This window comes from Nesoenas mayeri (genome assembly GCF_963082525.1).
Source record: "Nesoenas mayeri genome assembly, chromosome: 2".
In the NCBI taxonomy this organism is placed as follows: Eukaryota; Metazoa; Chordata; class Aves; order Columbiformes; family Columbidae; genus Nesoenas; species Nesoenas mayeri.
In genome coordinates this window covers 156714042-156726551 of record NC_137543.1, presented here as the reverse complement: position 1 = coordinate 156726551, position 12510 = coordinate 156714042, and the positions used below count along the sequence as shown (strand labels likewise).

At 48.2% G+C, this 12510-nt stretch overlaps 1 protein-coding gene across 12 annotated transcripts in view; it reads right to left on the bottom strand.

Moving 5' to 3' along the window:
* Positions 1–10657, bottom strand: part of KMT2C (lysine methyltransferase 2C) — a 202338-nt gene extending 191681 nt beyond the window's left edge. For all 12 annotated transcript variants that reach the window (XM_080364339.1, XM_080364348.1, XM_080364344.1 and 9 more), the window contains exons 1-2: positions 10104–10657; positions 9822–9992 (exon numbers count right to left, since the gene is read on the bottom strand). In XM_080364339.1, coding sequence (XP_080220465.1) covers positions 9822–9991 — 170 coding nt within the window. In that variant the 5' untranslated portion in view covers position 9992; positions 10104–10657. The remainder of the gene's footprint in view (positions 1–9821; positions 9993–10103) is intronic.
* Positions 10658–12510: the final 1853 nt, after the last annotated feature.

The window sequence follows — 12510 nt, the reverse complement described above, 5'->3', positions numbered from 1 at the left end:
AAATGGTGACATTTAAGGTAATTGAAATGAACAGTTCTTTCCTCCTTGTTTTGAATTTAATTTCAAAATTCTCTTTTCCAAGCCTTTCTTCTGGCCCATTTTTAAGTGAAGTTCTATTCTCATGCAGTTCAGTGGGCCACGGTATGAAACAAAAAACACCACACTCACTTGCTTTTATTAGAAGGAGGGGGAAAAAAAAAAGGGAGAGGAGAAAGAAAAAAGTAGGAGCAGAAACAAGAACATAACAGAGAACAGGTACTATGGACTGGGAAACTGAAAGGCCAAGAGAGAAGATGAAATCAGAGGAAGATGATGAGTCTTTGGAAGCAACTCCCAGAAGCTTTCAGAGCACGTATCTCGAGGGTAAGAGGAGGCCTTCACCACCCAGACGCCTAATGGAAAAGCAAAACAACAGAACGAATAGCCCAACGTGTCTGTGAAAACGTCGGGGACAACTGTTTTCACCAAGATGGGGATGCCAGAAGAGCAGTTACTTCACACTTGGCGCTATTAGGGCAGAGCTCCGTTCTGAACGGCGCAATGTGTGCAGCGATTTGGCTGGAAATGGTGACGAGAAGCACTTGCTGTGCCAAGGAAAGGGAAGAAACGAGAGCAGGAGGAGAAGGACAATTTTTTATCTTCGATTAAGGGAAATAAGAACAGGAAATTTCAACCAACTCTTTGAACTTGTTGCTCGAATCTCTTGAGAATGTGACTTAAAGGAGGACTGGCAGTTATTGCACTGGAATACGCACAAAGTATCCCAGTGTAGGGGAAAGATAGGAGATGGGGGATGAACAATACAGGCTGCATCAAAAGCAGCCAGTAATAAGGGTCTGAAACTAGAAAGAATCGTATTAAGAATGGAAACAAGGGCATTTTAATGAATATAAAGGAAGGGATAAAAATCAGAGCAGATAAAAGCACAGCATGCATTATTACCACTGTGCAATATAAAAGGCAAACAAAGTTTCAGGAATATTTAAGAAGCAAGAATAAAAACAGAAAAACCAGTACATAGCGATGTTAGAGAAGAACAAACGGATAACAAAACAGAATCAAACACTATTCTCTGTATTTCAGCCTTCATAAAACAGATTTATTGCAGCCAATACTAAAAACTGATTCTGTTATTAGGCTAAATAATCAGGGAACGTCAAGTCAGCAAGACAGGAAGAAATTCACACTATAATTCACAGAATCCCAGAATGTCAGGGGTTGGAAGGGACCTCGAAAGCTCATCCAGCCCAATCCCCCCATGGAGCAGGAACACCCAGATGAGGTTACACAGGAAGGTGTCCAGGCGGGTTGGAATGTCTGCAGACAAGGAGACTCCACAACCCCCCTGGGCAGCCTGGGCCAGGCTCTGCCACCCTCAACGTGAAGAAGTTTCTTCTCATATTTAAGTGGAACCTCCTGTGTTCCAGTTTGTACCCATTGCCCCTTGTCCTATCATTGGTTGTCACCAAGAAGAGCCTGGCTCCATCCTCCTGACACTCACCCTTTATATATCTGTAAACATTAATGAGGTCACCTCTCAATCTCCTCCAAGCTAAAGAGCCCCAGCTCCCTCAGCCTTTCCTCATAAGGGAGATGCTCCATTCCATCATCTTCATTGCCCTAAAAAAGCAAAAGTAATTGCTAACCTAGGAGTGATCATCTTCCATACTACAGTCCTGGTGAACTTCAGATAGGTCAGCAACAACAAACTAGAGCACTCAAAGGGTATTTATTCACAAATTATTCTCAGTTGAGGTAGGATAATATGACAAGGAAGTTCCTTGCGCCAGGACCTGCAAAAGGGAATTCATACACATACAAGAGTTGCATACGGCACATGGCTGGGGTTGCAAACATTTTAGAGGACAAGATCTTAATAAAAAGCATTCTGATCAATTGTAAAATGGTCCAGATCAACGAAGTGAAACTTGATAAAGACTATAAAATCTTTGAAAGATGTATCAGGGAAGTCAACATTATGATGCTATAGAGGTTAAGCTTGTTCAGTGCAGAACAAGAGAGACAATCTCCTAATAAATAACAATGTATTATAAAAAAATTGTTCTCCATATCAACTGTGAAATGCCTTAACTGTAAGTAGTACAAGACAAAACTGGCTTAATCAGAATATTTATTTTATTACTTAAAAAATTAGTTACTGAAACCAATTGCCTGGAGAAGCAGTGGAATTGCATTCACCAAATACTTTAAAAACAAGTTGGAGAAACATTGGTCAGAAATGGTACAGATACACAACACAGAAGGACGAGCGAGATCCCCCTGAAGTCTTTTTTGGCCATACAGCCCCATTCATCTGTGGTGATATTACAAAACTAAATCGTCGTTTTATTCAAAAGAATTTCATTGTGTTTATCGATTCTTCAGGAAAAAAAAAATCATATTCTATAGTCAAGAAATGGCTTTCAAAAACAAAAAGTTCCCACATTTTAATACGACATAGCTGTCCCTTTATTAATAACAATATGGAGCCATCCTATCATGTTGTGTTGAGAACAATTTCACTAAGAACGCTGCAGACTGTCTTCACTGCCAAAGACAGGAGGGTACACACCAGTATAGGAACAGCGCTGGTTCCAGCAGCCCTGGGGTGTTCCACAAGTCATTCTGGATTAGCTAAGGCAATGGTTTTTTGGCAATAATTTATTGTCGATAATGATACAGCAGAAGAGAAAAGAAGGCCTCTTTTTTTTATCCTCCCCCTGCCCAAAGCCAAAAGTCTGGAAGGAAACATCCTAGTTCAATAGGGTTTCTAGCAGTTTCTTCAAGAAAAGCAATTAGAACATCGAAAAATACGGCTTTGAAAATTAGTAATTATGTATTTGTACTGCAATGGTTGGCAACAGGATTGGGTGCATGTGTGATTTAATAAAAATACTTCCAAAACTGTGAAAGTAAGAATATTCTGAAAGAAACAAGATCTAGTGTTATTTTATTATAATGCCATGTTATTGTAATGCCTGTATATTGATGTAGGGAGGAGCTTTCAGAACACCAGAAACTACTGTTAACATAAAACACTTATGCTGTTATTTGAGGGTACTTTGAATATTCAACTCAAGAACAGTTCTGAGGATCAAAGTGAGAGCCGATGTTCCTTATTTAATCAATGCCAATGGTTGGGGCAAGAATCAGTTTGATGGGAACAACTCACCTGTCTATATGCCGTGAAGTACAGCATTTAAAAACAAAAAACAAACAAACCAACCAGCATATAAAACATGACTATAGAATGTAAAAGCCTCTGACAACCTCCTGTAGCAACTCCTTCAATAGAGACAGCGAAAAACGCCCAAACACCCTCAAATCTCAGGCAGCCAAGGCTGGAGCTTTGCAAAAGCCGGAGCTGCGTCTCCTCCCTCGCGCTGTCACAAACACGTTTCTCTGCCAGGTCAGTTTTAACCCAGCTCAGCTTCCAACGCCTGGGTCAGCACAAGGCAGAGAACAAACAGCTGGAGGGGAGGGGGGGTGCTTCGCCACTAGAACTTACTTAATGGAGTTCTTGAAGCAAGTCCCCAAACTTATTTTGACTAACCCATCTATCAGTTCAGGAATGGCATGAATGGGAATGTTCAGTGCCATCGTTCTAGTAGAAACAAAATTAAAACAAAATGCAGAATTCAATACAAGTTACTAGCAGTGTTTTGCTACAGTAAAGTCTTGCTTAACTGCATTTATCCAAACTATGTGAATCATGCAGATTGCATGAATTGATAATAAAATAGATTCAACATAGAGAGGCGAAAAGCTTTCAATGTTTTTTGAAACTGTTAGTCGCTTAATTGTTTGCTATTTCATGACATTTTAGCACACCTATGACAAAGCTAGATCTATGGCATCAGTGTATAATAAGGGAGCGATGATTAGTGGTGGATAAGGACATTCTGTTTTCCCTAGTCATACCTGACCCTGGTGTCCTCCAACACTGCTGTGGGACAGCTGAGCCGAGGAGGAAAGAGATAAAACACAACTCCAGCCTGAGAAACAAAGACTTCACCTATTCTCAACAAGCCAAAAGCTTTGGAAAACCATCTCTCAACTCAAATTACGATAAAGAATAGAAATGCCCATTTCCAATTACTTATCTTCTGAAAGAACAATGACAAGAAGTAGGAGTTGAACATGCTAACGAGAAAGAGAAAAAATATCCACAAGCAAAGCCAAGAAAATTGAAGTGTTTTATTGTTTTAAGCTGGGAAAAGCCTCCTGTGTCACTGAATACAGAATGAAAAGATGTCTGGTGTGTAGATGGCTCAAAGAGTGGAAACCAAGACACTGGGTTCTTATTCCTACTTGTGCAAAGACGTGCCTTATAACCAGTACACCTCATTTGCTGAGATGTCACACGCTGTCACTTCACTTGGTCTGTCATCAAACTGTCCAATAGCTCTTGGAGGTCGTCTCATGACAAATGCTGCAGAAGTTCAATGGACCATCAAATACAAACCTTAACGAATTAAAAACACAAACCCTCAAAGAATTCTTCATTTGCAAGTGCAATCTGTTTCACACTGGGAAAACTGTTAGCCAAGGTTATAGAAAGATATTTATTCTCAACGTTAAGCTTAACCTCGCTCACCCTTAAGATACAAGTGAAGACACCACTTCATGTTAATCAGCATTTCAACAACTTTGATAATGCGGCAAAACAATTTTATAAAACTCACTATGCGTAACAACTTCCACGGTCACCCGTCTCAGAAGTCCTATCAAGAAATAAAACTCAGAATATTAATACAGAGATCGTTTGCCAGAGATCATTTACCCCCTGAGCAGAACAGTCTTGTCAGCAGTTCAAGCCGGGTCACTATGTGAGAACTGCAGAAGAGCATTGGGGAATAACACGGAGGCGATGGAGGAACCCGAGCAGCGTGGGCTACCCGAGGGAACGGCACCGAGCTCCCACGGGCCCGCTGCACATCGGGTCCTGTTCTACAAGGGACCAGGACGGCATTCAAAGAGCCGCCGCCGTGTCCTGACCACGGAGCCAAGTCCAGCGCCTCATCCCTTCGCGCTGTGTCATCCAGTCTGTCCCTCCTGGCCTTTGGCCAAGCATTTTGACACGTGGTTTGTCCAAGCAGCAGCCTTGGCCGCTCTGCTTTAACACCTTAACCCTTCTCCTTGCAATACTTGTACAAAGCCCAACGGTCAAAATCCTTCAGTCTTGCCAGGTAGAAATGACTTTCCTTAAGTGTGAACACATATTTCAGAAGACTTCTATTGTATAACACGATATTAATTTTACATTTGCCAACGTTTCATTTCGAAGTGAGAAAAGGGCAGGCAAGTAAAGATACAAATATCACACAGGAGGTGTGTGACAAACTAAAGAAACGTAGCTGAGCTATAGAGAATCCATCCAACACATTAAGGTTCTTTTGAAATGAGTGCAGGTAGCTTTAAATAGTGACTTGCTCTAATGCAAGTGCAGCTAAAGTATTAATAAAAGTTCTTAAATAATCATTTCCTGGCAAAGATGCTATGCTTACACGTCCTCAAAACCATCTGCATGTGTGAAATCTGAAAACCTACGGCAGCGTACATTGGCCAAACTAATAGAAAAACTAGGCCAAAAATTAAAACATAGGTAATTAAACACACACAAAGTTTTCCACAAATTTCAGGCTTTTTGAAGTTATTATCCTACGCTGTTTTAAACCACACATTTGAAAAAAAATAACTTAAAACATACATCAAAGCCTGTTGGATGCTGAAAATAAAATTTAAAACGAGCTTAGATACTGACTTACAAAGTAACTGTTATCATGATCACAATCAATGAGACTTCTGCTCCTGAATTTCTGCTAAGCAGCTACATCTGTTTGTGCTTATAACCTGCACAGATTAAGAAAGCTCTAGTACTTAAAATGGATTTCAAAAACGTTTACTGCACCTGTACGATATATTCTGATACATTTTCATGAGTAACCAGCTGTTCATACAATGACGATATATTTAAAACAGAACCAATACTCTTCCCCTGCAACTTCTTTTTGGTCACATCCCTGTCCTTCAGGTCCACAGCCTGGAAGCTGAGGAGTCAAGTGCAGGAGTTAAGTTTCCAAGAGTTCAGGCGACAGGATGAGATAGCCCCTAATTATTATCATTTTTCCTATACAATAATACCAGCAAGACTTCTCTTCTAACCATGCACCTGAAAGTTTCTCTCACATCACACTGTACCTTCAGTAATGCAACTTCATTCACCTTTTTTGCCTTTCATAAGTGCCGTCTCTCCACCTTTTAAATACATTTGAAAGCTGATACTACCAAAATATTTTCTTCATTCATTGCTTTGATTATAGTCCTGTGCGTTCTTCCTGATGAACTGTATCACAAACAACTTGCTTGCTCTCCATTTCAAGGCTCTGCGTGGCCTATTCCAAGCTCTGCCTCTTAAATCTGAGCTGCAGCTCTACAGAAATACCCAGTTGTCAAAATGTAAGGGAGAAAATACAAGTGTCTGCCCAGCACTTTAGGCAGGAAACAAACTATCTGTGAAGATCCTCGGGGCGACAGTGCTGCCCTCCTTTAAATGTAGCCTCCAAGTCTGATGCCTATGAATCATTCACCGATGCGGAGATAGCCCGGGTACTTGAACTTCTGCGTGTTCTTTTGCTCACAGCATTCTCACAGCTCCCCTGTGCTTTCCCAACACATTTCTTCCATGTAGATGCTGTCTTATCTTCACATTTAAATTAAGAAATTGTTTGTGCAGAAGCAATCTTTGCTTATGCATCTGTACTGTGTGTAGTATAGCAGTGCTCCGGCCTCTAGGCATAATTACAACATCAATAATAAAAATCAACTGTTCACCTAAGATTGAGCCTCCTGACAATGCTCTTCATGAAGCTGTATCGTTCAAACAGTGACAAATAGCTGTCCCAGTGTCACGCTCTACTATCGGTAACTCTCCAGGTCCTGACGCCACTGATGAATCTATAGGTTCATCACTTATAGGAAGCCTCAGCCGTTCCCTGTACATACCTGTGCCCACAGCACCACTGGAATTTGTGGTGATAACCAGGTGACACGCAGGATGACAGAGAACGAGCAGATCTGTCCTGCTGAAGAACCCTGCGCTCCCTTCCCAAACGCCTCCCTCTGAGAAGAGCTGCGAATCTTTGGCACCTCACAGCAGCAGCTCCAAGGCAGTTTTCCATCTGTCTGCTTAAACTCATCAAATTTGCTTAAAAACATGGCCTTTGAGAAGGTAAAAAAACAACCTACAGCATTCTCCAATATGGTTTTGTTCTTTAATGGAAGCATCCATAGCTCAGGAATTATTCTATTTTGGCTTTGCTGGTTTAATGCAGGGCTCTTCGTTTTATCATTACTTAGGCTGCACTTAGACGGAACATTCAGTGGAACATTTCCTATAATGGGATAAAGCGTTGAACAATTTGACTGGCTAATAGTGATTGAGACATGTGATTACAGTACAGAAAATGGCCTGACATATGCTCTTTTATCTGGTTTACATGAGGCACATTAATCCAACTGGAAAGCACAGAAGTGAAAAGGAAGACAGGACCAAGTAGTCATATGAAAAATAAATATACAAATGTTTACTTATTTTATTTCTGTATTTGCTTAGCTAATTGTGGTCGGTACTTTGTAAACAGCAAAACTGATGAAATTAAACCATTTCTTCCCCAAAATGGATACAACTGAGAAAGACTAGTCTATATCTACTCTGTGAAAGTTCGAAAAAAATCACTAATTTTTTAATGAAACCTAAGTTTTTAAATAACTTATGACTTATACCATCACCTCTTTACCAACATCACAGGTTTTCCAAAAAGGACACCAGAAGGACACCAGCCAAGCCTAACACCACACCAGACTGGAACAATCATAATGTGAAGAGTATTGATTAACTTTAGTTTTTATCTCTGTTAATTTCAATTCTGGTTCTTACACAAACACTTACAGTCATGTCAGCATAAGTACCTATTCAATTTCCTCCTAAAACTAGCGGACAATGTTCCCGTGACACCAAAAACCTAACTGAGAACATGGAATTGCCTCTTTAGCACCCACTTTTCCTCAAGAGCGTGTACACAGCCTCAAACCGGCCTCCAAGACATGTCAATTTTCACAAACAACACTGCTTTGCTTTCCGTGCGGACCGGTAAATTTCAGTTGTATTTGCATTTTTCTTCCTAAAACTTGTTTTAAGATGTTCAAAGGTCTCCTAGGTAAGGTTTGGATTCTATATGTAGAAATAAAAACACAGTATGTAAAACTAAAGGAGATAAACCGAAGAACTTAACTGCCTGTATATGTTTGCCAAGTACTTTCAACTATCGCTATATGAAAATTCGTACCAAGTGAATACGTTAATTAGAAGAGGGAGCTGCAAACAACGCATCTCCACCAAAACCAGGGGGTGAACATTAAAACCTTGGAAGAGAAACCTTCATCAACAACAACAAAAAAAACCCCATACATCCCAAACTAATGATAGTTCTGTCCTGGGATGTTTATAGTTGTAAAAACAGATTATAATAAAGGGAAAGCAAAGACTTTGCGTGCGTTTAGGTCCATCCAGCCCAGCAGAATCCCTCGCACTGTGACACTGGGAAAGTGACAGCGAGGTCAGGGAAGCACCACCTGGTCAAACACACTCACTGGGTGTCAAACTAACAAAGGGAAATAAAACCCTGACACCCCCGGGGCTCCAGCAGCCCCCCGCGATCGCGACGTTCTGCCTCAAAACGCGCTCGCCCGGCTTTGCCCTATTACCGCTGCCATCAGGTATGTCATGGCAAGATCTATAACGCTCAAAAATAACCCGCGGGGAGCGCAGCCAGCGCCGCTTCCACGGCCGCCAGGCCCCGGCACCTCACGCCTCTCAGCGGCCAACACCGCCGCTCCGCCCGCTTCCCTCCGCGGGCTCCCGCACCCGCGCTGCGGGAACTCGTGTGCCGAGAGGAGACGGGCGGAACCTGAGGAGCGGCCCCTCAGGGCGGGCAGCGGCGCGGCCGCCGGGGCGAACGAACGCCCGCGCCCCCGGCGGGGAGAGGCCGCGGTGAAGGGAAACCTGCCAAAGCCGAGGAAGAGGCACCCCCCACCCCCCCCGCCGCTCCCCCCGCTTGTGTTTGTTGTGCTTCGCCGCTGTCCCGCCGGCGCGTCCCTCCGAGAGGCTCCCGCCTGACAGCTCCGCAGCCGCTCCCCTCAGCCGGGGCCGCCGGCGGAGAAACTCCTGCCTCAACTTTGCGTGTGCGCGTCCGCGCCCGCCTGCGCTGGGAGCCGGCGGGGGGGGGGGGGGGGGGGGGGGGGAGTGTGTTTCTTCTCGCCACCCGCTGAGAAGCGTCTTTTTTTTCCCCCCCCAAAAAAAGGGGAGGGGGGGATGAAAAGGAAAAAGAGACGAGGAACTACCGTCAAGCACAGGGAGTAGTAACCAGGCGACGCTGAAGGCAAACGAGCGTCCTGGAGGAGAAGAGACCCAAAAAGGAGAAGGGGGAAGGTGCAAAGGCAAAGACAAAAAAAAAGGAGGAAGAGGGTGAAGGGGGAAGAGCTAAAGAGAAACTCCGAAGAAGGAGGAGAAGAAAGGAATAGGGGCGATGAAAGAAAAGTGGAAAAGGGAGAGCAGGCGGAGGAAGACAAAGGTGAAAAAGGAGGAGGAGGAGGGGAAAGTGCAAAGGGGAGAGGAGGAGAAGAAAGAAGGGCCCTTCTCAAAATGGCATTAGGCAGGAGGGAGGGGGCGACGAGCAGCGAGTCTCCGCTGACAGCTCAGCCCGCGCCCGGCCGCCTGCCCCTGCCCCTCTCTGCCTCGCACACACAAACGCTGAACTTACTTCTTTCTGGCTCTCTGGAAAGGGGAAGCGCCATCTTTGCGAGGCCGGCCCCTAGGTCTTTTGTCTGTGGCTGCTGCTGCTGCTGCTGGGGGGGGAGCTCCAGGCTCGGGGGGCTGCTGCTGAGGCGGCTCCACCACCGCCACCACCAGACTCTTGTCCTCCGTTGACATCCTAGTCAGCAGGACGAGAGAGACACATGGATGATGATGATGAGGATGAAGATGAGGATGGTGATGGGGATCCCGATGCTCCTCCTGCTCCCGCGGCTCCTCTCCTCCTCACCTCCGCCTCCTCCACCTCCGCCTCGCATTGCTGGCCTCAGCCGCCGCCGACCAGCACAGGTAGCAGGGGGAGCAGCATGGGGAGAGCGGGGAGGGGGGGGGGGGGGCCGCGAAGAGAAAGAGCGCAGAGGAAGGAAGGGTCTCACACACAATAACACCCCCTCCCCGGCTCGGCGGGGTCTGTCGGGGCTGGGGGAGGTGAAGAGAGCGAGCGAGAGGCGGCCGATCCCGCCGCTGGGCTGCCCCCCTTCTCAGAGGCCCCGGGAGCTGGCGGCGGCTCCGGCTCCTGCGCTGCCCGGCTGCGGCGGCCGCCGCTTCATTGTACACTGGCCCTGCGCCCTCCCCCCGCGCAGAGCCCCCGGGGGCGGAGGAGGAGCAGGCGGCGGCGGCGGCGGTGGCGGAGGCGGCAGGGGCCGAGGCCGAGCGGAGGAAGTTTTGACAGCTCCAGCTGTTGTGTGTGTCGAAGGCTGAGTCCGGCCGGGCTCCGCGTCCCCTTCTCAGCCGGGCCGGGAGCAGGAAGTTTAACTTTGGGGAAAGAAGGAGGAGGAAGGGTGAAAAAGGGGGAGGAGGAAGGGGGAGGAGGAGGCGGCTCCCTGCCCCCCCTCCCCGCGGGGTGGAGAAGGGATCCCGGCGCTGCCCTGGTGTGTAAACCCCCCCTCCCTTCCTCCCCCCGCCAGTGCGACACATAGACACAGAGCCCGCCCGCCGCCCTCCTCCCCTGCCGCGGCCCCACACTGCGCCTGCCCCGCCCGCCCCCCGCCCGTCCCCCGGCGCAGACACCCATCCGCCGCCACGCTGACCTCACGGGCTGGCTGCCGCGCCGGGCTGCGGGGAAAGCGCGGAGCCGCGGAGCGCGGACGGGACGGGGGCGCCACGGGGCGCTCCGGGCACCCTCCCGGCAGCGCGCCCGCTCCCCCACCCTCTCCCGCCTTTGTTTTTTATTTATTTTCCCCGCGGCCTCATGGGAGGGATTTAAAAAAGAAAAACGGCAAAAAGTCCCATCCGGATCAAAGTGGGTGCTTCGCAGCAGGGCGGCCCCGCGCCGTGCCCGCACCCCGGCTCAGCTCCCCGGGACGGCGGCTGCGGGGGCAGCGCACGGTGCCCGGCCGGGCGGCACTCGCTCCTCCCGGGGAGCCCCCCGTTCCTCCCGCCGTGCGGAAAGCAGCGAGCGGCGGGAGCCGCGGCCGCCCCGGGGGAGGGGAGGGAGGGAGCGGAGTTCTGCGCTGTGTGCGACGGAGACAAAGTCTGGGGAGCGTGGCCGCCTTCCAGCAGCTCCGGCTGGAACAGCTGCGGCCGCTCGGGGCGGCGCGGGGGGGGGGCTCCCCCGGGCAGGGGCCTTGCTGGCTGCCTGCCCGCCCGGCTGCGCCGCGGCTCGGGGCGGGGTTAAGCCTCATTACACTGGATTTAACGTGTCCCGGAGGCCAGGAGGGACTCCGGCTCCGGGTGGGGGGGGGAGCGCTACGGTGTCGCAGCCAGAGAAAAGTCCGGCCACGGGGCGAGGAAACGGGCCGCGCCCCCGGACTTTCCTCCTGGGCCCGCCCCGCCGCTGCGGGACAGGCCGCCCAGCCGAGGGGCCGCCGCCGCGCCCCCGCACCGGGCGCCGCCCCGAGGGCAGCCCCTGAGGCGGCTTCTGCGCCCCAGCCCTCCCGTTCTCTCGGCGCTGGCCCGGACGTGCCCCCGCCCGCTGCCCGGAGCTGGAGCGGCGGGTGCGGAGGGAATAACTGGGTGCAGAGATGCTTAATCATGAAATGGGTCGTGTGGACAGGAAAGAAATGAACCCGCCTGCCCTGCAGCCGCGCGTAGGTGACTCACGGTTGGGGCGGGCGTGTTTGAGAACTTTGCCGGACTTGGAGAAGCCGTGGGGAGCGATACCGCCGAGGTGCCAAATGCGCGCAGACACATCTTGAGAGCCGTGCACCGAGTGTTGATCCCTTGTCATTCACGTTTCTGTGAATCCCAGTTGATAAAGTGGCCCAGGGTAGCACACAGGTACAATAAGGAAGGGAGGAAAGGAGGAGCTAATGTTAGTCATTATTTTTTTGACATAAACACGGAGCAATCCAGACCTTGACATTGTTCTTCCTTCCCAAATTGTTCACTTGTCAGCTTCAGAAATACTAAATTAAGGTGGCATGCTGTGGTAAATGTGACTTCTGCTGGCCTGTGTCCTAGAAACCATTTCATAACAAAAGAATCTTTGTCAGTTCATTTCCAAGGTTTGTGAGTAATTAAATTAGACCTTTGTGACATTTTCATATCTATATGTGGAGGCAGAGGTAATACATTTACCTCCATCTATAGACATATACATATAAATGCATACAATTATATAAAGCCATCCCTTTCCAGCCATGCAAGGACAAGAGCTGGATTGTTGGCGTGACTTTCTTGGCCCTTGAAAAATGTAC